A 26659-nucleotide genomic window follows, 5' to 3' on the forward strand; every position below is an offset into this window, starting at 1 on the left:
GTGGTACATTTAGTGTTAATCATAATCTGTTGGAAAATGGTGTGATACATTGTGATAACATTTAGCCTTTGTAATAATATTTGACTGGACATTGTGATAATCAATTTGTGATAATCAATTTGTGCTACATTGTGGTAACARCACCTCTGCTACATAAAATCTGCAGATGTATTAACAACATTAGCACAAATTGGTGTGATACATTGTGATAACATTCTTAAATATTATGGATACAATATTCAACAAATATGTGTGATTTCATGTGATTYRTCAGAATAATGAACATGTTTACACAAATGGATTTATTTTTTTGAAATTATTTCACTAAATGATATTAATATTTTATTTTAGGAATGTAAATCAATATTAATTTATTTTATTTGAAACGGTTGCATTTAAAAAATTAAAATTTAATTTTAAATTAGGAATTGACTAACATATCCTTTTAATTTGACTTTAATTGTATAATTAATATGTTAAAATGATTGGTTGAGACTGGTTCTCACAGTTACCACAAACAACTCAGTTCTCCCTTGAATAGGCCCCTATATATATATATATATATAATTGTATCGAAGTCCTTCAATTTAATCACAGTCCCTTTGTTTTCTGTCATTGCTTGGTTAATTTCATATCTGACACCCAAGTAATAACAGTGATCAAAACAAAAGAAATTGAATGGTCTAGAGTAAGAGTTTCCTTCATGTATGTTTGAGTCGTGAAATGAAATCAACACTCTAATGGGATGTTTTAATGTCCGTTTTACATATAAAACTCGATCTTACAAAAAAACAGATACATATAAGACTTGTTATAACGTGTATAAAAGTGTCGCTATATACATATAAAGCTTGTTATGTATAACAAAATTGTCATTATAATATATACATACATGTAAACACGATACACGTTTAAAAAGCTTGTTATAATGAGTCGCTGCCATAACATGCCGTTATACATGCATCATGTTTCTATGATAAGATTTTCTTCAACCATGAATACTGCTCATGAAATAAAATCCGTAAGGGTGAAAATAAACCTTCAATAAGTGATGAGATTATTTTTATATACAAAATTTCTGTTAAATGAGAGACATTTTCGTCATTTCATAGTTTTTTTTTTTTTGTTTTTTATCAGATAAAAAACAAAAAGACCAAAATCATAAGGACCAAATTTTATAGTTTACTCTGAATATATAAAATATAAAGCTATGAAAAGTGGAGTTACGTTTTATAATGACGATGTATGTTTGTTTTAAACTATTGTTTTAAAAATAAGCTATTTTATAATAAAAAAAGTACCAACTTTTTTTAACGACATGTTATTAGGAGACCTCATGTTTTTAAAAGACGGTTTAAAATTCCTTGTTATTAAATGCTAAGCGTCTTTTGAATTCATGTGGTTATTGTTATCGTAACGACTTTTCATTTAAGGTGTACTTACTATATGTCTACATGATTACTGTTTCTTATCTGTTAAAAGAGTCAAAGATATTATTGTTAATAAGATCCTTTTCGCATTTCATAATGGTGATCGAGATTTTTAGCCAAGTCGGAAGGATGAACAATCTGTCTCGACGAGCGATTGCCACCTTGTTTATCTAAATAAGCTTATTCTATTTTGGTTCGTTTGTACAAAGCTTATAACAGCATCTACGGTCATAAACCTATTGAGAGGTTTATCACATCAATTTTCTCTCTTGTCATATCAGTTTTTTTTTCTCTACATATTTTATAAACCATTACATCCAATCATGGATGGATCTAGGGGTGAGCATAGGCGGGTACCCGCATTTTTTGACAGGAACCAGAACTGGAATCGGAACCGGCGGTTCTTGAGATATTAGAACCGGAACCGGTTAGAGTGGTTCTTAAATTTTTGGAACCGGAACCGCTGGGAACCGGTTCCGGGTACCCGCTTCCTAAAATATAAAAAATTTGTTATTTAGAAATAAAAAATAAAACATTGCCAAAACACTAAATAAATAAGCAAGAATACAAATTATACAGAATAATGGTTACAAATATTGATTAACGATTACAAACCATAATAGACTAATAGAAAATGTTCAAAGTTTAACGATTACATATTATAACGGTAATTGTTCAAAGTTTAACGATTACATACTATAATGGTAATTGTTCAAAGTTTAACGATTACATACTATGAATCCAAGTGAACACACAATTTGAAAAAATACGAATCATTTTATATGAAGAATTTAGATGAAGATTGAAGATGACAACGTGCTTTTAAGATGTAAACATAATATAAATTTGGTATTAAAAAATAATAATTATTTTTTTATTGAAAAATACCGGGTACCCGGCGGGTAACGGTTCCGAAAAATTGAGAACCGGAACCGGAACCATTCTCAATCGGTTCCGTATTTTAGGAACCAGAACCGGAACCACTCATATCGGTTCCGGTTCTGGAACCGGCGGTTTCGGTTCTATAACCGGATACCCAGTTCCGCTGCTCACCCCTAGATGGATCAATCTGTTATTTATATAATAAAAATTATAATAGTTAAAAATCACTTGTAATTATTTTATAGTCAATATTTGATACTTTTCATGTTTTTTCACCAATTTTTTTATTAAGATTTTTTTTTTAAATATTTACAAAATAGTCAATTATTTAAGGTAGACCAAGAGCATCCACATTGATAGTTTTTGTGAAATATTCAAAACATATTTAAATACCAACATATTCATTTTTTAAGTATATTTCAATTATGAAAATCATAATTTTATTATTATTGAAATAATCATAATTTTGTTTAACATTTAATTACGCAAATGGTTTAAATGATTTTTTATTAGTTAACTTTTATCACATAATAGATGGTTAATAATTATTTTCTATCAACGATTATTCTAGACGTGACTGCTTACTAGTAGGGATGAATATATGTTGAGTTGATTGTGTTGAAGACATTTGAATAATCCAACCTAATGAATGCGGTTTGAAAAGTCTCGACTCAGCCCAAATCAACTCAAATTGTACATATTCAGTTGGGTTAGTCGGGTTAAAACTCTAGTACATCAAAATATTCTCGTATGATTGTTATATAAAGTATGACGTTTTCTCTACTCATAATTCTTTTACTCATCATCAATCAATTATTACAACTTTTTAAGTATACCGCATTCAGTTAATTTTCTGAATTTGCATATATATGATTACATTTAGTGTGCATATATGCGAAAATTAATGGAGGAGCCGAGGAGTTATATAGAGATGGATAAGAGATTTAAAGTATGTGTATATGAAGAATTTAATATATATGTATATGCATATGAAGAACTTAAAGTATATGTCTACGAAGAGGGTGATGGTCTAATGGTCATTCAACAAGGTATTTAGCAATCATATTAAATTCAGTTATAGAAGAGTATCTGTTTCATCTGGTAGGGGTGATTTCAAATAATCTTTAACACAATTCAACAAGATACATACGATTTAAAGATTTTACAACTCGATTATGTATCAGGTGGCTTCAGGTTAAGTTATTTTGGGTTGACCGGATTTTTGGCCACCCCTACTCACTAGAGTCAGAGCACTACTTCGTCAACACTTGTCCACAATTTTTTTTTATTAAACAAACCCTTGTTTGTTTTTATAATACGTTGTTATGATCATATGTTACACGAAAATGAAAACAACCTTGAATCTGTTCATATTTTGGGAAACCAAATTTCAAAATCTGAATTGTTTGGAACAATCTTTAAAAACTTTACTTTTAAAAAACTAAAACGGAACTAACTTTACTTTTGTTACTAGTTTGGAAAACATTAAACTGGCCACCAGGTCCTCGTATGGCAAGCCTTGAATGTTTTATATATTAAAATATAGGTTTATAAAAGTTGATTATCCAAAATATAAGAAAAAACAAAGAAAACCCTATTATGATCGTGTTACATATCGTAGTCGAAAAACACTGATCCACTAACTTAATGCCTACTTCACATAAGCAATAGAAAGGTATGGAGTCACGTGTCTATCATCATAAGTATTTCCCCCCCTCTTAATGAATGATAATTGTTCATTCATATAAACCTAGATACGAGGTTAAGACAATAACAACTGTTTTTTTACCGATAAAACAACATTACAATTCACTATGCAGATAACTAGTAGTCTAGTATACTAAACTTGTATTTATAGGCAAGACATGACCACAGGGGATTGAATCTCGATATATGGATTACAAAATCAGAAGTAAATAAACATGCAATTGAAAATGACAGAATATATGAATAAATTTACCAAAAACATTTCTTACCCATGTTTGTGACGAACCCTGACAAATGTAATCTCATCTATGAGAATTAGATACGTACAACCTTTGAATAACTGAACGACAGCATACTCATCATTTTTAACTTAGATGTCTCACAATAATACTCATACTCATCATTTTTCACATACTAAATACATGTATCTCCATCTCAATCGACCCATTTTGTTTGATTGAACAGGTGAGCATTTCCTCTCGTTTGGCCCCTGTGTTTTTTGGCTGGTACGACAGAGTTTGGACAACGTCCCTGTGGTCGTGGACTATATATTATATTAGAGTTAATTATGTATTAGGTTTCCAAAGTTTAATGGTTTCTATAAAACCAAGAAAAAAACAAAAAGGAATGGCAGAAATAGGAAAAACATGATAAGACAATTTTACCCATCTTCTAAAGGAACTTTTTAACGACATCGGTGATGAGGTCACATGTTCAAAGCACATTTAGTGATGGCCAAACCGGCCCGACTCGGGACCGGTAAGGATCGGTTATAAGACCGAAATCTGGGACCAGTTATGGATTTGGAGTGTTTCGCGGGACCGGAACCGGTTATGGACCGGCCTAGCACGATTTTTAAAAAGTAGCTGTTATTTTTCAAAAAACTAGCCCTTTTTTGGGCATTTTTTGTATTTTTTGCTTTCTAAACACTATATATAATTGTTTTTGTTGAGAGATTTACATACCAAGTTCTCGATTCTCAAAAAACGCAAAAAAAAAGCGTTCACAATTATCGGTTTCTTGCTATATTTTCGTAAGACAATGTAATTTTAATTATAATAAAACGCATTTTTAAAGTGTATTTGAGTGACCTAATTACAAATTTTATAATGTATTAAAAAATATATATCATTAAAAAATAAAAATAAAAAGTTATTTTTTAATGACCGGGACCGGCGGCCCATAACCGGTTACAATAAAGCTTGATCGGCTCAACTTTTTCGATCGAGGCCAGTTATGGCCGGTTAATGAGAAATTTTGGGACCGGTTAGGCCTGGCCCGGTTTTTGGCCATCACCAAGCAAATTTACAAACATGAAGAACGACTTCTTGAATTATTGAAGTTTAGGCCCTACTTTCAAGAAATCACACAACTTTACGGACCAAAAGCGAAGTTTACTCTCATCGTAATAATATATATACAAGAGTAAACTACTAATTCGGTTCACATGGTTTGTCAAAAACAACACGGTCATAACCTACAGTTTTAAAATTATAAAATAGCCACTGTGGTTTGCAAAAACATCCCACTTGGTTCCTTCCTCAAATGATAGTTAAAAATTCCGTTAAATAAGAGGCACTTTCAATCTTTTTATTGATCTATAGATAACCCCCTATGTCTCTTCTCGTCCAACTCATTGGGAGATCGAAGAGCGGTAGGCCTCCTTGGCCACTCCACTAGTGGCTCGACTTCGTCCTAGAAGCTACTGCTTCTGCCTGTCTAGCCTTTGCTATCGCTATGACAGGTATATCGATCTTCTTATATAGTGGTTGGCCTTTTAAAAGCTTCGCCAGATGCAGTAGTCGCTTCTCGAATGCCCCTTTTCTTGCCGCCAAATCACTAGGAGAGTCGACAAGCTAGCTTGCTTGCTTGCATTTTAGAAACGATAGCTTATGCATCATTTGTCTTTTACTCAATCAAAATCAATTTTATTGTTTGGTCCTTATGGTTTTTTGATTGCGTAAAAGACAAAAAAAATTGATAAAATGACGAAATTCCGTTCATTTAACGGAATCTTTTAACGACCGTTAAGGAAGAGACTAAATCCAAACATTTTCGTAAACCATGATGGTTATCTTAAAGGGACAAAAAGTATAATTTTTGACAAACTATAAGGACCAAAATTGTAAGTAGGATGAATGAAAATCTTTTAAACGGTAAAGAATAAAATAAAATGCATGATCTTTGGACTTTCCACTTATAAGTTGCGGTTGTTGTGAAGTTGAACTCTCACTGTAAAAACGGTGGGTTTAAAAGGGCATCAAGTTCCATGGGTTTATAACGTAAACTCCAGAGTTTAATCCCAAATTTCAATACCGCCATTAAAATACTCGACTACTGTATGCCATCTGCCCCTCTTTGTAGGACCTTTTTCTTTCATTTTGAGGGCGGGAACTCCAAATTCACTCCAAATTCTCTCTAGGGTTCCTTTGAATTTCAAACTTCCGATTCAGGGGGTTTATTAGGGTTTTGGATTTTGCGAGTTAAATGATTTGTTCGTGATGATGAGTAATAGCAACACCAGTATGAGTCTGCGTAAGGGTTCCAAGGTGTGGGTGGAGGATAGAGACACCGCCTGGGTCGCCGGTGAAGTCACCGGTTTCACAGCCAAACAGGTTCAAGTTATCACTGAATCTGGGAAACAGGTAATGAATTTTCTTTTGTTTTGTTAATTGTATGTAATTCTATAGAATTTGTCAACTGAGGGATTTACTTGATGTTTAAGCCACTTCAATAAAAGGTATATCCAAATATATTCGGTTAAAGATGGTTTTTGTTTTTGGGGGTTTCTGAATGACTGAATCATCATCCTTCTTTTTAACGAGAAAATAAATTGAGATCGAAACATTTCAACGTAAAAGCAAGCTTAGTTTACGTGCAGAACAATATTCATTGATGAGAGTCATAATCTTGTTATTGGTTTCTGTAGAAAGATATCATATTTTGTTAACGACTTTTGGATCAGAGAGAATAACTCAATGCTGAAGCTAGTATATACAATATAACGTGTTGCAAAACTTATCAGGTTCTCATTGACATGGCTGTTTTATGTAAATTCACAGCGGGCTAGTTTTGGGGCCATTTATTTTAAATGGCAAATTTTTCACAATATAATGAAGTTAAGTGGCTTGATATTTATCTTCAAATCAGAATGGAAATCTAAGAAGATTGATAGTTACATTACAATTTGTTGCAATGTGTCGTTGTTACAAGTCAAATGTATTACTTGTTTCGCACTTCTAAATATCACCCTGAATGTGGACAAAAAGCATAGAGCTTTGATTGGGAGCTAAGAGGATTTATAAATTGGTGCGGTTGTTAAATGATCATATTTGTGGTTGTATAATTGTTTTAATGCTAATGAAATTTATTGGACTATCTATCATCTATAAGCGAGTAACATGATGAAAAATGATTTGAGTCATTGGACTATTGTAGACATGGTATTACGGTAATTATCAAATATGTGAACTATTTATAGGACAAAATATGCAAAAATTATCAACCACATTGGCCTTTAATGGTAACTCGATTGATTAGGTAAAGAGGTAGGTTGACATCGGAACATCATGGTCTTCCGTTTTGGAAATATAAGATCAAAACAAATCAATACTAAATTCAATAATGGGATGAGCGAATCATTCTCAAACACACCTTAAAGTACCTTTTGAGAGTTTAGGCTAAGAAGTCCAGCGGGACAAATTGAATAATAGGGAGAAAAATGTGGCAAGTGGATTATTAAATGTTCAGCTAATAATGGTTTGTGGAGAAACCAAGCTTCATTTCACTTCTATATATTGGACTGAAGGAGGTAACATTATAAAGTTTATTCAGGTGACAGTAACATAAGTATTATTGGGAAAAGAAGCATAAATATGACAACCAACTTGAAATTGATTGGAGGATTTGGGAACCTGTAATTTGAAAAATTTATGAAGAGAATTATTTCAAAGCCTAGTACACTATTTAGATAATGTTGTGTGACAAGATGTAAATTGACTTTGATCATTTTTTCCTTTCATATCATTGTGAAGGTTTTGACTTCTGTGGAGAAGTTATTGCTAAGAGATGCTGATGTAGACTATGGTGGAGTGGATGATATGACCAAATTGGCTTACTTGAATGAACCTGGAGTGCTTGACAATCTTAAGAAACGTTATGCTCTTAATGAGATATATGTAAGTGGTTCCTTTCATTTATGATAGAGCACATATTTGTATTACTATGATGCTTATAGACTTTATTTCTTAATGAACTAAAACCACATAAGAATCTTTCTAATCATAAAAGAGACTATTAGATTTCTCAATATGTATATGTATGTATCTTTATAAACGCATAAGTGTACGTCGTCATACTTATCTTGTTTTTTGTGTATTCGGTTTTGTTCATATTTTGCACTTCACTGTGGCAGTTATGACTTTGGGTAATAAAACAAAGGAAAATGTTGGTTGATCTAGTGTGAACCAATGTTACTAGATTTGCTGCCACCCTAACAAATTATGTATTTATTTTTTCTTACCCGTTATAGGTGCTCTTTTGAACTGATCTATCAAATAAATAAATCAAATGAAATCTTAGGGAGTATAGTAGAAGACAGACATATAGTCCTAGTTGAAGTGCAAAATAGAAAATCTACATAATGTACCTTGAGACATCCTTATTATGAACTGTTCATATATAATAATTAATATTTATTAATCGAGTGCCAACCAATGTTTTTCTGCTAATAGATTTATTAAGATTGACTTGACTGGTTCTCATTTAAAACTTTATGCATATTTTTAGTGTCACTGGTAATACTTATTCGTCTTTAAACGAAAATAAATCCGTGCCTTCATTCTTTCATTTTAGAGTAGGAGATTGTGGATAATTTCCTTGTGTGGATCTGTCGAGAGCTATAGAGCTTAAATCTATGCCATTCCAATGATTTGGCACACTACTAGTGCTTTTTGGACCATGTTCTATCTACCTAGTTTGGTTATACTACATGCTTGCTCGACGGTTGAGATATATTCTTTATGCTTATTGGGTAATCAATCTTTATTTAAGCATTCCTCACATTTGAAGAACTAGCATGAAGAATGTTCTTTGTTAGGATTAGATAAGACAACATTAACACAAACTACAAGCTTTCATCGGTGGCCCTTGCTTGACTTATGCCATGACTCTGTTTGCTCTATGTTCTTCGGATACATGGATTACAAATTTTCACTTTACTTATTTTTATACAGGGTATGTGTTTATGTGGCCTCAACCAATGGTCGTTAGGTCTTTCGCAAGAATGAATAAGCCATATAATTATGCAAGTGTACACTAATCGAAGCTAGCGTTTTTGACAAATACTCCATCCGACCTAGAATAAGTGTCCATAGTTTTGTTTTAGTTTGTCCCAGAATAAGTATCCGTTTTCAAAAGTGTATACTTTCCCATTTTACCCTTAATAATGAGATGGAGAAAATTTATCTTTCTATTATTAAGGGCACAATTTTTTTTAGTTAATTAAGAAGTGTAACAATTACACACTTCTAAAACTGTGTGCTTTTTCATTGTGGACATTTATTTTGGACGGAGGGAGTAATAAAGTTGTAAGAACCAAGTAATGTATCTGTAACTCCCCATGTTCTTATATAATGAGTGCCGTTACTTACATGATAAAACTATTATATCATTGAACCTGAACTTGAAATTCAGCTTTATTTATAACATATCTTGAAATTTCATCAAAAAAATAAATTGCTCAGCGGAAACGTAAGCATAGCTTGTATTACAACAAAACTTGCTTATTGACTAAAACTATACTACTTTATGCAAATCCTTCTTCTTTTCTGAGATACATACATGAGATATATAAACTATAAGCTTAGTGAGTATTTATGGTCTCATGAATGAGAAATTTTCATGATATTTTGTGAATGATAATTCATTAAAGCTCTTGATCATGTATAAAAATATTCTTTATTATCATGCATAAACAATTCATAAAATACTATTCTTTGTCATGCATAAAACATTCTTTTGAGATCTCACTTGTCACATGCATGTATACCATACTTGTCTTGAGGTTTGCTAACCCTCAGGTCCATAAAAGGCTGCCCTATAAGGTCCGTTTGCAAGACGTCCCTTCTTGTAATATCCGTACATTGGATATTATGGTTATACATAACATGTAAAAATTTTCATGCCTTGTGTAACACATATGATAACATGTAAATGATTTTCATGTCTTGTGTGTATACTTGTATTAGAACATGTCATCATGCATATCTTGAATATGTATGTGTATCAATATTTTCATGTAAAACAAGCATGCCAACATAACTTGTAATGCATAAAATACTTTTATATATAGCATGCATGTATCTCATAAATCACATAAGTACTCACCTTGATTTGCCTACTTTTTCCTTTGATTTCTTTCTTCAAGCTTAATTATGTATATATACAGATTTCTTATTTTTGGTATGCACAAATAGTGACCCTTGAATCCCTATTTATAGATAAATTCATTGCATTAACCACTTGTTCTTTTTGCTCTAAAGATTGTACTTTTATGAGAGTTTATCACCTCATCAATAAAGATAAGAGAATCTTGACAACTCATCTCTAAGGATGAGAGAATCTATACAACTCGTGCTTCTAGTACTCCTTGTCATTCTTTCTAGACTTGTCTTGTAATCAATAGTCTTGCCAACTCATATATTTTTTAACCTAAACAACTCATCACTAAATTGCTTATTCATGCTTACTAGACTTGCCAACATACTTCTAGCCTTAACAACTCATCACTAGATTGCTTAGTYATGCTTACTAKRCTTRCCAACACACTTCTAGCCTTAMCAACTCAKYACTAGATTGCTTAGTCATGCTTACTAGACTTGCCAACACACTTCTAGCCTTAACAACTAATCACTAGCTTGTTTAGTCTTATAATTAAGATGTTTCACTGTATGTAACAGCTGCTGGAGTACTTGAATTACTAATTAATGAATTTATGGCTTAAATATTGAGATGTATCAAATAAAGAACTAGGGTGTTACAGTATACATAGGGATTGGACTATAAAGCTTAGGGGGCGTATGTTAGAGGTATTAAGCGATAATCAATGGTAATGAAAATAAAAAACTGTTTGGTATTATATAATATGATGGATTCATTCCCCTAGAAGCTCAAATTTTCATTCCAAATTAAATTGGAGGGAATGAAAAATCATTCCCGTTTTCATTCTCTGTTATTTTCATTTTCATTTCCTTAGAGTAGTAAGTGCAAGAAACATTGATTTCAGATGCAAACTCAAAGAATAATGTTTAGGTTTTTTGATGAACCTGATTTAGAATTAGAAACAAGGTATGAGTGTGTACTTCCTGAAATGAACTTAACATGCAGCATAAAAAGGCTTCAACAACTTGCAACACTCTCAACACTTTTCTATGTTAAAGATAATCACTTAAAATCTAATAAGATCATATGATATTCTATGCAAATGTTTAAATTAAATGATGAATATGGTATCGGTTCCCACACCATATAAGTAAACACATATTTCTATGTTGCTTTAAAGGTTTTCCAAGCCCTCTTCTCATTCATTCAAGTTAGTGTTGCACTTTTTGAGTTCATTCTTGAAGCTCAACAAAAATTTACCACTAGTAAGTGATGAAGTCGTATGCGTTAGTGTTGTCACTAAAATCTATCAAATGAACAAGTGAGAGCAGGAATGCTGCAGGATATGGCAGCTGTAAAATGACAAGAACTCATTGCTCTCTATTGCATTCTGGCATTTTTTTCCACCCACACAGCACATGATTTTAACCCTCTTTGCTGGAAAATAAAACAAAAACAAGGAGGAAATACTTAAAACCATACTTGAATAATTACTAGAAGATGAACTACAAAAGATAAACTAAAATTAGATGCAAGGAAAAATAAAGCTAAAGCTTGACAACTTAAGTACTGGAAACAAAAGATAAGCATGTGAAATTGGGGTTTCAAACTCCTAAATCAACACTAGTTTAGTGACTCAAAGAGGGGTGCCAAACTCAGATTTTTGCGCACCTCCATTTGCTGCTGAAACCTTGTTATTTATAGTGAGAGTTGAGTGGATTTTTTTGTTTTCCAGCTCTACGGAACAACAACAAAACCGATATTCATTTCTTTGAATTTTTGACGAGAGCTTTTTTTTTCATATTTCTTTCTTCTTTTCACTAGCTTTCAGGCCCATGCTTTACTTTACTTCTTCGTAACATCTAGTTTGTCTTTTTTACTCAACACACCCTTTTTGATTATATAAGTACAATGGTAAAACTTTTCACCATATTGACTTGTATTCTGTGTCCTTCAGCCTCAACATTTGCAGAACATCTCTTTTTTGAACTTCCTTCTTGTTTGTACAACCACTCAACCAACACACTTCCTTAAAATCAGTTAATTAATTCAGCAACAGAATACTCGAGGAAAACAATAACTAAACAAGAACAAAACACACAACTTATGACCAAACTTCACCAATAGCTCTTGGAGAATAGGACTACAAAGGACCTGAAAGACACTAAAAGGACAATATACAATGCAAAATATACAAATAAAAGGGGAAGACAAGTTGTAAATAACTCTCAAAGTGACAATTATCATCCGTCAAACACAAACTTTTGATTTGGTGCAGGGTTAGTAATGCATAGAGGCTTCTCTAGTGGATTAGGTAGAAGTACCGGTGGTGGACAAATATTTTGGATCACCTTTCTAAATTACAATGACTGAAAGCAGAGCACATATCCTCCTGCACATGTTCAACTTAGTAAGGAAGGGCTTGGTCTGATTTGACCTTTTTGGCGTATTCATTTTGTTAGAATCTCCTCTACCCATCTTCTTGTCAGGATAGTCTCTACCTACTTTCTTGTTAGAGTAGGCAATAATTTAAGTTTTCCAATAGTTGACCCCTGTCATGCATAGGAAATGTATACATCTATCTATGTCAAGGTTTTCAAAACCGGAATCAGGACACAAGGCGTTTTCCTTCCACGCCCTGAGGCGCAAGCCTCGAGGCGTAAAATAAATAAAATTTATAAATATTAATAGTAAGCATAACATAATTCCATACCAAACTTTAAACGTCATATATTCATAAAATTACTAGTTATAAGTCTGAAAACATATCAATCTACAACTTATAGTTCCCCGTAGCATGATCAAGTTGTATAGCTCCACAATCGTATACATAGTCGCAATCACCTTCATCTTCCAAATCTACTTGAACACCTTTTCTTTTCCTTAATGCTAAACATTGGCCTCCATCTCCATCTTCTACATCATCATCAACCTCAATTGGCTCATCAACTCCAATTGCTACACCATCTTCTTCATCAGTTGGGTTGGCTACCCATTCATCATCTGAAGGCACATCAATGAACAAATCATCTTCCACTTTTCGTGACTTTCTCTTTAGAAATTTGTGCTTCAACTTCCTATTGTACATAATGTACACCAAACTATTCATTCTTTTTGTGCTTAGACGATTTCGCCTCTTTGTGTGTGCTTGAATGAACGTACTCCAGTTACGTTCACACTTTGATGCCGAACAAGTAAGGCCTAAAACTTTAATTGCAAACGCCTTTAGCTCCGGTGTTTCATCTCCATAGGAGTCCCACCATTCAACTATATATTAATGAAAAACAAACAGAAAGTAAATAATTTTATTTTTCATATATTATACTGTCTGAAAAGAAGATAAAAGTATGAATATTTAGTAATTACCGGGCGGTCGCGTCATGTATGAGGCCAAACATTCCTCGTTTGTATTTGAACATTTCAAGTTGGTCATCAACTTTTGGTTGTGTCGCGTCATCCTAGATGAGTCTATCTATGCACCTAAACAACCCTTGCTTGATCTCTATATGGTCCAAAACATCGGGACTCCATCTATATCGGGGGTTCAAATAATATGCAGTTGCATGCAAGCCACGATGCAGCTGACGCTCACTTAGCATCATTAATATCCCAAATCTTCTTGTATGAAGACACATCATCACCGAAGTTCTTCGCTATCTTTTCCTTGGGCTCATCCATATCCCCATTAATAAATCCTATTGTGGTAGTATCGCCATCAACAATCCGTTAAACATGAACAAGTGGTTTTGTGGTTTTAGTTGAATAAACCACGCTAGGCCAAAAAGTGTGCTCATCCATAACAATTTTCTTCACAGCTTTCTTTGCCCATGCACAACCATTCCATTCTTTGAAAGAAACATAATTTGTAATGCTTCTTTCATCTCATAGATACTTTCAAGACTTAGAAAGGCGGTGGCGAATTGTGTTGCAATGGGTCGAATAAGATCCTTCTTTGCAATCTTTCTAAAAAGACTCAACACCTATTGATGGTTATGGATGAAATTGTTTACTTTCTTTGCTTTGAGTAAAGCACTTTTTTGTTGTGGTAACTCTCCATTATTTTCAAGAATCAAGTCAATACAATGAGCGGCACATGGAGTCCAATACAAATGCTTCCTTTTTTCCATCAATAAAGTCCCCGCGGCCTTGTATGCACTTGCATTATCGGTCACCACTTGAACCACAATATCTTCACCAACCTCTTCAATCACATCATCAAGCAATTTAAACAACTAAATCCTTCATATCCGATGCATCAATAGTTTTCAAGAAAACCGTCTCATATTGATTGTTGATCAAAAAGTTGATCAAACTCCTATTTCTCATATCGTCCGATGCATCAATAGTTTTCAAGAAAACCGTCCCATATTGATTGTTGTTCAAAAAGTTGATCAAACTCCTATTTCTCATATTGGACCAACCATCCGATAACAATGAAATGGCCGTCTTTTTCCAAGTTGCTTTTATTTCATTCATGGTGACAGATGTTGTCCTCTCTTCTTCTTTCAAGATCCAAGTCCTCATCTCATGGATTGAAGGGGCTTTCAATCCTCGTCCATAATTGCCAACCAAACATAGCATATTAAAATAGGAGGGGCTTCTTGCACAATTAAACGGGATCCCATTCTCAAAGAAAAACCTCCGGATACCCATGCAAACTTGTTTCAGGGTTCTTTACCACTTGTTGGAGTCTCTTTTTGATCACCCATGATTCCTTCGTCTACTTTTCTCACATATCAATCCATGGGTCATCTAACTTCCCTCCTACCACAACCATTAGTGGGAAAAGAGTTTACAACCTCCATTCTATGTTATCACCTCTACCTATCTTTGTCAAAGTAATTGAACAATTTAAGTTACCAAAAACAAACTTCGATTTAGTGGCTACTTTTCTTGATGGTGTTTGTTTATGGTAAAACTACAAATAATTTGAATTTTCTTGCTGCACATCATCATGTCTTTCTAGGGTGAGTCTGATGGTATATATTGGTTGGATCTCCCCTCTCTCGCAACATACCTCAATGAGAGCTATCTAGGATATGTACTGTTGATTGAGTTACCCCTTTTTAGAGTGCCCTGAGAAACTACAACTATGAATAAGTTTTTTATTTTGTGGCTTGTGAGTTGTGTTTAATGCGTAAGAGGATTATTTTCTCTTAATAAAAGTAAAGGATTGTTATGTTATATGGACGGCATTTCTATTACCAGAAGCAAATCAAGGGGGGATATAGCTGTGGGAGTTGTTATCTGACAAGAATTTTAGAGTAATGACTCAAGAAGTTTTATGTACTTTTTAGGCATTGAAGCAACAACATATCATAGTAAACATCTTTTTCTAATACTTGAAATCCTTGCAAAGTTGTATCCTTGACAGTCAGGCGTACTTTAATGAGAGAATCTCTGATATAAATTGGAACTAGTGAAGTTGTTGACTTGAAATTAGATATCCCATTTCAAATAACAATTCATGGGGAAAATATTGGAATATGCTGTAGACTTAAGTCATATTCAGGGTGGGGGAAGAACTTTGTTTTTGTTATAATGCACATACACTCGCAGTATTGTGTAAATGTGTATTCTTCCTGCCACAGGGCTCTCTTAGAGCTGTTGTGATTTTTCAAGCGTAGTTTCATATAATTTCACATTATCTGGTGAGTCTTATCACTTGTCCATTTTGATACATTCACTCAACTAGTTCATGAACGTAGTAATTTATTTGAAACACCTGCCTATGAGCCAGATGTTTTAGTAGTACTCCAGAAACACTGTGTACTTGCTGATGTGTTGTTGTGGGATATCATAAGTGAATATATAGCACTTTTTTATGTTCAATCAAACCCATATAATGCTATAGAGTATGACTTTGCTGTCTAACGTTCTACTCTTTTGCACCTTGAGCCTAATGCTCTTTGAAATCTCTAGCTACATGAACAGAGTATCATTCTCAATCAGAGAGTAGGTGACCTTCCAAACGTGCGAGTTTATTGCTTTCTGCTGTTTGCTTTATTAAGAAGTTAATAATCATTCAAGACTTCCTCTAATCTTTTAAACTATCCTTTGTTCCCCCTCACTCTTGAACCTGTATTGCGGCTAATCATTTTGCTGTACTTTTCTTGTAATCCCCTTATACAATCTTTCACACTACTTCTATTCTTTTTTTATTGTTTGACTTGGAGTTGTGTTTTAATTTGAGTTAACACGGTTCTTGTGTTTATGTTAGACATACACAGGAAGTATTCTAATTGCTGTGAACCCATTCACAAAGCTTCCTCATCTTTATAATGTGCACATGATGGAGCAATATAAGGGAGCTCCATTTGGTGAGCTAAGCCCCCATGCGTTTGCCGTGGCAGATGCATCTTACAGGTTCCTCAAGTCTTGTGTACTTTTTTTGTCAATTCATCAATGGTTGATGGTAGTATCACATGTTAGCCTTCTATTGACTGTGTATATGCAGAGCAATGATGGGTGATGCCAAAAACCAGTCAATATTGGTCAGCGGAGAAAGTGGGGCTGGAAAAACTGAGACAACAAAATTGATCATGCAGTATCTTACTTATGTTGGTGGCCGTGCTGCGAGTGATGACAGAACCGTTGAACAGCAGGTTTTAGAAGTAAGTTTTGCTTATCCTATTGTCTTAATTGTAACTTTATGTTGGTATTGACTTGATTATCTTCTCTTTCATAGTTGAGTAGAAAATAAGTTGGGATCTTTTTGGTTTCAAAATGTTGCATATCACTGAGAATATTATGAATATATTGTACAAAGCATAGTTATCTTTTTCAGCACTACTTCCCAAGTTTGTGTATAGATGCTTATGGTGTGCAACTTGACAGGCATAACATTCAAAGCTTGAACAAACCTTTTTTTTCATATTTGGATGATCTGGAAAAAAGGAATGCTTAGCACTAGAGACTCATTCCTAATATTAGCAACCTTGTGGATGGACATCATGGACAGGGAAAACAATATAAAGCAGGAAAAAGAAGTCCAAACCAAGTATTTGAGCATATCCAGAAATCAAAGTTGCTTATACAACATTTTTCCAAGCTCCATGGCGTTTGATTTGGCATTGGACTCTCTTTTTGTTTCACATTCTCCAACTTAGAAGCTTCAACATTTGAGGGACCAAATGCAGAAGGAAAATTAATGCATTTTCAGAAACATAAATGGAAATAGAACTTGGTCAGCATGGTCTGGAAGCTCATGGGGCAAATGAATATGGTGACAGAAAGGTGATGTCTGAAGGATTAAGATCTGACCGGTAGAGGCTGAGCTTTAAGGTTTATTCAGGGCTGGATCTTGCTTACAAGACTCAAGTTGAGGCCAGAAAATCCCAGCCAGGTTGTAATATGTTGAAAAACATATGGCTACTTCTGGGTTTGGTTCGATGAAGCCTAGTTGAGTTCGACAAGTTGCGGATGTAATTTGTCACAACAGTGCCAGCAAAGCCTCTATGGCTTCGACACCACTTTTGCCACAATGCAGTGAAGCAGCAAAGCTACTAATGGTGGCAGCATGTGAGGATATTCTGAGGGTCCAACCAACATATTCTAATTAAAAACAAAGACAACTAGAATAAAAACATAAGAACCGAAGAATCAACATTGTGTTTGTAACAACCAAGTGTTTGTGGAGGAAGCTCCAAACATTTAACCTAAACCTCTCATACCATGATATCTTGAGGGGTTCGAAGTATTACATACTATCAACGATAAAGTTTTACATAGCTTGGTGGTCAGTGCATTGAGTCGAAAATAATACATAGGCTATCGGTTAATCTAATAAAATTTTGTCTTCAACACAAATAAACAAGCAAGTCATTCCTCTTAACTCATCAAATTAGCAATCTTCACCTATCACATCGTTAGCCAAACCATGTAGACGTGCGAGATATCAGTCACATCTTTAACCTAATAATGAAGTCCAATCTTTCCATATTTGTTCTCAAGTAGTGGATGATTTCGCCTACATGGTTTGCGCAAATAGCGTATTTGGTGGTTGTTTTATACTTGCAGTGGCAGTTGAGCAACCTTTCGCTTCCTCTTAGATTCTGTTATACCCTGTGGTCAACAAGTTTATAAGTTTGGTTAATAAGTCAATAGAAGGGGTAGTATAATTCTTGGTTTAAAAATGCACTCTGATGCGTGATGCACTCCGATGCGCTGGAGGTAATGCATCAGAGGGGTTGATGCGAAGCGATTCCATGATGCTCTCTGATGCGGTCGCATCACCTATGCATCACACGATGCGTGCATCAGCGCATCCTGTATGTTTCATGTTTGGGCTCATTTTTCATTCTTTAGAGGTTTTTAGTTGGGCTTTTTGTAGATTAAAATAGAACGTAATAATGACCTAATAAAATAGAAGCCCCTCTCAAGTCTCAAGTCGCATATTAGATTAAGAACATATACGTGAGTCGTGAAGATGATGAAGTTGAGGTGGAAGCAGATATTGGAGGGTTTGATAATGATGAGGGAGATGAACCCATGTTGGTGTTTGATGATGCTGATCTTGGGGAGTATTAGTTGGTCACTTGGTCGTTTAGTTTAGGGATTGGGGACTATTAGACTTTTACTTGTGTAATTCATTGTAGTAGTTTGTGTGTTTTGTTATTCCAATTCACGAACTTTTTAAGATTCTAATGCCACTTATTGAACTACTTTATGTTATAAATGAAGTATTTTGATAGGTAGGTATTTTTAAGGTAGAAATTGATATGTAGAATTAATTTATAAGTATTTTTTGAATACCGGGCGCATCACGTGCGTGATGCGAGCGCATCACGCATCACGCATCGGCTTCCGGGACCCTTACTGCCTCGGATCGCATCACGCTTTTTAAAACCAACTATAATTAGAGGGGGTTAGAGGGAAGGGTATTCTGTTTTCTGAACACCAAATTGAGTGGAACGCTTTAGGGAGAGATCTCAGGTCTCTCGAAAACCTGAGGAAATTCTGTAGATCATTAGACTAATACAGTCAATCGACTGCTTCGATCATCAGTTCTTAGCAAGCGGGTGTGAAATTATTTAGCTTCAAATAAGAAATGAATCACTTGATTTTTACAAGTAAATGAGCATGTTGTTACCAATCATGCTCATAGTTAACCATGTAGATGAGCAAGTCATTGAAGATTACACTCTTAGACTGACGACATAATCACTTCTTCATATTCCTCCTTTAGAAGGTGAAGCTTCACCCACATTGTTTGGCTAATTGATTATAGATATCACACAATAATTTGAGATTAGAAATTTATTATGCTTATTCTTTCAATTTATCATCTTTGGACTTAAAGCGCACACACAATTAAGATATTCGTTTGGATATACTACATACTTCTTTTAATCTGAGTTTCTTGCATTCGTCTGTTAAAAAAGGATCACTGCATTTTGGTGCCTCATGCAACACAAACAACTATTAGTGGCGTGTTTCTATCTTTTTATATCTTTGACCTGGTTTTCTGTGTCTTAACTGTCTTTATACATTTTTGTAAGGCATTCTTTCATTTTTCTTATCAATTTGACATACATTAGTCTTTCTGTCTCTTCCTGTTTATGTTTATTTGACTTATTTTCTTTTCCATTGTGCAGTCAAACCCCCTTTTGGAGGCATTTGGGAATGCACGGACTGTTAGAAATGATAATTCAAGGTTTGTGTCAGATTTTGTACTTTTGTTCTAGTTGCATTTGTGCTCTGTTGGTTACCATGGTTCTAGCCCTTCTTTTATGTGACCAAGCTTTGCAATCAGTGGCTATCAGGTTTCATATGCTATCAGCAGTCTTATGAGAATTCAGATTTATATTTTCAGCCTTAAAATTTGACTGGGATGACTTTTCCAGATTTTGTTGGAGCATAACCCACTATTCTGTTGCTTAAATTAATGATGGGTAAATTTTGTTTTTTGTTATGGCATAGCAGAATTGACCTTGTAAGTTAAAATATATTTTTTAGTTTATACTTACTTCTGTGATAAGATGTATGTGGAGACATCATTTAAATATATATATATATATATATATATATATATATTAATGCAAACCAAGTTATTCGTACAAACCGTGAAAACTGTTGATTTCATTGTTTATTTTAGTGAATTTTTTCATGAAATTGTTTAACATGACGAAATTATTCCAAATAATTCATTTCATGATGAAAATGGTTCATATATTATGGTTTCTATGTAAAAATTAATTTGTTTCATGTATTTCTCATTTTGATGAAATTTGTTTACTAAAATTAATAGAATGAAGATGGTAATGTCCATAATTATTTGAAACAATTTCATCATATTAAACAATTTCATCATATTAAACAATTTCATGAAATTTTTTCACTAAAATAAACAATGAAATTGACGGTTTTCATGGTTTGTACAAATGGCTTGGTTTGCAAAATATCTCTCCCCTACATACATACATATATATATATATATGCCTAGCATGGTAACACATACATGTGTATGTTTGATGTTACTAGCTACATTATAAATACATCCTATACAAGTCTTTCATTCTATGTCAATTTTGAACTTGGGATTAACTGATTTCAGACCTTATGTTGTTATTCTTTATAAATCAATCAATAGAATCAGACTTTTTAATATGGTGGTCTTGGTTCTTGAACTGTCATGTTTTCGAAGTGGATGTCAAATATAGCCATTTTAAAAGAGGAATTATATGCATTCTTGCTTCTGAAAATGCAGTGAAAGAAATTATGGTGGATTCATTCATATGTTGCATTCACCATTGAGTGATGGACACTCAAATGGATGAGATGCCGCCTTGTCGGTCGTGCCACACATGTACCACATAGGCTCTTCCAAACACTTGCCCGAGAGGAAGACAACACTTTTGTTGCTGAACTTATAATGCTAAAATATGTTACATGCTTTTAAGTAGATCAGGAAAGGAAGATCAGAATAAGAGCCTCTAAGTTACATGCAAATCATGAACAATCTCATTTTTTGGATGGTCATACTGGTACTCCCAAAAGTATTAATGGTCATACTTGTTCTTCATTGTCTTCACCACCTGAAGATATTATCGAATTTCAGAATCCCCTCAATTTGAAACCAAGGGTAAAAAGCGCACTGTTTGAAGTTGGAATAATTTGAATCCAGGGGTAAAAACCCTACAAAAACACATTCTTGTGAATGGGATAATAGTTGGCTTTAACAATCTTTACAAAATGTTGTATAAAAAGCTAGTATAAAAATCTTTTCATAACAATATGTAACTATTATATGATAAAAAGAACATTAAACAACATGTTAGGGGCAATCTGGTCATTTTAACAGTTTTGTCATGTCCAGTCCAACTTACCGAACGCAAAACAGACAATTAGTCCAGTCCTGTACTAGTCGTGCCAATTGCTACCTAAGATACCTATAGTTAAAAAATAGACCATCCGGCAGTAGTTGCAGTTAATGAATTCAAATTAATTACTACAAGCATGTGCTTATTCCATGCTCCATGCCGGTCTCAGTCTTCTGCTAATCCTTTATGCCATTGATCTCTGTTTCCTGTCTCACTTTCAAAATTGAGTTCTGATGCGTCTCTGCCTCTCAAAGCATTATATTCGACATTATAAATACTTATTATCACCTTTCTATAAATTTTCATCGACACACTAACAACACACACTTTGCTGCTGCTGCATTGTCATTGCCACTGTTACTTTCACAAAACCACTAGGAGGTGCTTGCAATTGTTGAAGGGACATCAAGTCCAGGTAGCTTTGGATGTTCTTCCTGCCTTTTGAGAAACATGAGCAGGCAACATTGGTGCTGAGGCAACAAAGTGAAGGCAGTTGCCACCTACAATGCAACTTGGGGAGCAAAGACAATCACCAGCGGAACTTAGACTCATTCACGCACGAGCAGGAGCTAGAGGACCTGGGTTTTGGAGATTGTATAGTAATAATAATGAGGCAATTGTTCATCTTATGAAATGAATTTTTTGTTGTATACTTTACGGGATACAACAAACTTGAATTTTTATGATTATTTGCTTAGGACATTAATGAAAATATAATTTCTTATATGGTTAACCTTTGGATGGGAAGTGTCCATGCTATAAAGTTCTCTTTGTTCTAGAAATCTCTTATGAGGCTATTGTCTATACTCTACTGGAGAAAGGAAATAACATCTATAAAATGGAATTCTCATTATCTCCACTACCGTTCTTTGTATGGGTGACCATGATGTATGCTATTGGCATATTAAGTGATGAGTCTAGGGAATGCAATTTTGCTTAGCTAGAATTGTGCAGAAAAGCGTCAGTTTCTTGAGTAGGGTTTATGGGTCATTTAAAAGGCAATCACAAAATTCAACGATGGATCGAGAGGGCCATAGGACTAGAATGTCTATCTGTTCATTGAGATACGACAACTGCAATCAATATAGTAAAAATGTAACTTAGAAGAGTCATATCATCAAGAATCCTTATAGGTTATGGAGTTTTTAGTGTAGAAATCAACTTCAACTCTGTTCTTCGCTTGAGGAGACACTTGTGGTGACACAGGTTCTTCCATTACATTGATGTGCTATATGTGATCATTTGCCATATTATGTCATTTCATAATAAAATTAATAAAATAATTCGGCATATTACAACTACAACGTTAACCATGCTGTTATGCTGTAACCCACTTCATGCTAGTAAAGGGTTCATACTATTTGGGAGAATCAATGTATCAGTGTGGAAAGCTATAGCTCTTATGCTTGTTTAGTGATTAGCGGTTTTCATATGCTAATAAAGGGAAATTTTCTATGTTGCTTTGGGTTGCAGTCGTTTTGGCAAGTTTGTGGAGATTCAGTTTGATGCAAGTGGTAGAATATCTGGTGCGGCAATTCGAACATACCTACTTGAGCGATCTCGTGTGGTCCAGATAACAGATCCGGAAAGAAACTACCACTGCTTCTATCAGTTGTGTGCATCTGGAAGAGTACTCCCTCTTCTCTCTCTGTCTCAATGATAGACATGCATATGCATATGTGATGCACAAGCATATCTACATTTAAAAAATGGTGACCGTTTCGGTAGATGTCTCCTAATGCAAATGTGAGGAGGATGTCAGTTCTAGATTTTGATTAACCAATGTCTTAAAGCCCATGTTCAAGGGATTAATTGGTTTGTTATCGACAGGGACACTATTAGAGGACAAGCTTTCTTTGTACATATATAACTGAATCTTTAAATGAGACAACTTATGTTGAATTAGAAAGATAGATGGCCAAGGTAAACCATGATTCCTTATCAGGTCATCAACTAGTTATCTGAAATGGCATACTGATTCTTTCAAGTGGATCTTAGTGATCTACTAGTAGAGCCAGGCCTTACCCTTTTTGTTTCCATTGCCTCATTTCTACACAAAGACTTTGTGAAAATATGACCTGTTCACCTTTACAGCATATACAAGCATATTTAGTTAACTGCTGTACTGCAAACAGTTATTGGTGGTTGTGTAATATTTGGTGTAAGGGTGAACTTGATTTTATTCAGATATGTTCTTTCTGTTGTTTTTGGTTTATTTCTCATTTTCAAGCTTAAATGCACATTTTATAGTTGTGGAAGCCTCTTGTTTTCAGGATGTAGATCGGTACAAGCTAGGTCATCCAAGCGAATTCCATTACTTAAATCAAAGCAAGATATATGAGTTGGAGGGTGTGAGCAATGCAGAGGAATATGTGAAGACCAGAAGGGCTATGGATATTGTTGGAATCAGTCATGATGAGCAGGTCTCTTACATTTCCACAAGCATAGGTTTTCACCAATGTATTGCTTTTTATAGGTGTGTTTTTGGCTGCTTTCTTCACCACGACTTTCCTATCTTGTTAGGAGGCGATATTTCGTACGTTGGCTGCCATTCTTCATTTGGGAAACATAGAATTTTCTCCAGGGAAAGAGCATGATTCCTCAGTGGTGAAGGATGAGAAATCAAATTTTCATCTGCAGATGGCTGCTACTCTTTTTATGTGGGTGATTCACTTTTATTCTGGCATCTTCTTTACTAATGTGTGGCTCATGCCATTAATTTTCAGTTTTGATTATAATTTTCTTTGTGTTTATGTGGTACCAAGGTTTTAAAAGGCGGAATCGGGCCTTGAGGCGTGTTTCCTCAATAAGGAGAGGCATAAGCCTCGATTCGGTTCAAGGCGTAAGCACGAGGCGGAAATATATGTACACCAAAATATGTATATATACTACACATATATACACACACACATTTGTGTATATATACTATATATATAATACTACATCACTAAGAGACGCTTGTTCAGTGGTTCTTGACAGAGGAAAATTTGAAATGTGATATAGGCAGAGAGGGTGTGGATTGAGAGGAGAAAATACTAGCTTTTTGGGTTTTAAAATATTATAAGTACACATAGCACATTGGGTCCATTAGGCTTTGACTTCTAGTTTTCTAATATGAAAAGAACTCTTATAGTATAAAGAGAAGTACTACTATTGCTATAAAGCTTTTAAAAAAGTCAAAAAAACCATTACCGAAGCAGATTATCTGAGGCGTATGCCTCGACAGTGCCTCACACCTCACGCCTCATCTACCGCCTCGCTAAACCAAGGCGTAAGCCTTGTCGCTGGTCCAAGAGGTACCGTCTCAGATGTGGCTTTGGGCCGCCTCGCCTTGAGGCATGCCTCGAGGCGTAAGCCTCAAACGATTTTTAAAACCATGTGTGGTACAACTAAATCTATATCAGTAAGTGATGGTGTGTAAACATTTCAAGTATGTTTTGGTGCACAATGGTCTTGTGAAAGAAGGAACTATAAATTAACAGGAATGGTGACTATCCACTTGTGGAGGGATCCAAACATGGGTCTACCAATTGACAGCAGGAATGATATCATATGTAAAGGAAGGGATAGGGGTTTAAGTAAGAACATGACTCTACATGTATTATTAGCCATAATTGCCTATAGGAACATGAGGGTGTGAGCAAGATCTCAACTATCTATTTGTATCCCAAAAGTGACTTGATTTTGGGGGATCCAGAAAAGGGAACTTTTAGCATTTTACAGTTTTATTTTTAATAAATAACAAAAGGCTTTTGCATGTTTGAATATCTCGAAAAAAGTTGAGTTGCTTTGAGCAAGCACGTTGTTTTCATAGCATCTAAAAAATGATAATGCCACAACTATTCTAGGATTAATTAACTGATGTTGACTTCTGATGGAGTTAGTGTGCTGACAGCTCAGTTCTTTGAATAGTCATTGTCAGTTGAGGTTGTGGTTTCAGAACATCTGTGTGATTTAAGTGCCTTTTTTTCAGGTGTGATGTAAAACATTTGCTCGCAACTCTCTGCACACGTTCCATTCAAACTCGTGAAGGGATCATAATTAAAGCTCTTGATTGTGATGCTGCTGTTGCGAGTCGTGATGCTTTAGCAAAGACTGTTTATGCTCGGCTGTTTGATTGGTCTGGCCATATCTGCATTTTCAAAGTCCTCTCTCTTCTCCCTCTCTTTATTTCCTTTTCATCTTTTTGACTTTTCCTGGCTTGTTTCAGGCTTGTTGAAAAGATCAATAGATCTGTTGGGCAAGACCTTAATTCTCGCTTGCAAATTGGAGTTCTTGATATATACGGATTTGAATGCTTTAAGAATAACAGGTCAATTCACCTATCTTCTTAATTTTATAATTCTTTACTGTGGTGTGTTGTGCCTTGTATGAGTTGCTTTGAGGAAGCCTGACAACAGTGAATAAGATTTTTCTGGAAAGATATGGGAGCCATAAGTACATTTTAAGAAATTAAAAGATATATATATATATATATATACACTAGAAAAGTAGTCGCGCAATGCAGCAAGACACATCTCGATTTTAATGTTCTATTTTATTATTTGTCTTGATGTATAATACGATTTTATGTGTTTTTAAGAAAGTAATAATGATTTTATCTTTGAATAAAATATAAATTTGAAGATATCATAAAAATTTGAAAAAAAAATATCAATGTTAATATCAAATCAACTATTTAAAAGTTCTCATTTTTTATGTAATTTCTTTAATTTATTTTTTATTATAATTTAATTTAAGTTTAATAACGAAATAATTTATTTTTGGTTTAATAATATAACATTTATGTTGATAATAATTAAGTATTCTGTTAGAACTCAATGATTATCCTAATTATATTTTAGATATTTTATATTTAAAATGAGATGTTTATCCTATATTTGATTATGTTTATCTGTAGTTAGTTACACGAATTTAGATATGGAGCTTTAATAAGTT

The 26659-nt window shown here is 34.2% G+C and overlaps 1 protein-coding gene across 7 annotated transcripts in view; it reads left to right on the plus strand.

Moving 5' to 3' along the window:
- Positions 1-6322: 6322 nt before the first annotated feature.
- Positions 6323-26659, plus strand: part of LOC112506659 (myosin-15) — a 37412-nt gene continuing 17075 nt past the window's right edge. For 3 of the 7 annotated variants that reach the window (XR_003068473.1, XM_025110872.1, XM_025110876.1), the window contains exons 1-10: positions 6323-6664; positions 8054-8197; positions 16621-16766; positions 16858-17014; positions 19997-20055; positions 23195-23351; positions 23995-24144; positions 24245-24381; positions 25695-25841; positions 25932-26033. Coding sequence is in view for 6 of the 7 variants with exons in the window: in XM_025110872.1 (XP_024966640.1) it covers positions 6521-6664; positions 8054-8197; positions 16621-16766; positions 16858-17014; positions 19997-20055; positions 23195-23351; positions 23995-24144; positions 24245-24381; positions 25695-25841; positions 25932-26033 (1343 nt within the window). In the remaining variant the exon portion in view is untranslated. The other 4 variants (XM_025110873.1, XM_025110874.1, XM_025110875.1 and 1 more) reach the window with 4 other exon arrangements.

Source organism: Cynara cardunculus (genome assembly GCF_001531365.2).
Source record: "Cynara cardunculus var. scolymus isolate 2C chromosome LG 2, CcrdV1, whole genome shotgun sequence".
In the NCBI taxonomy this organism is placed as follows: Eukaryota; Viridiplantae; Streptophyta; class Magnoliopsida; order Asterales; family Asteraceae; genus Cynara; species Cynara cardunculus.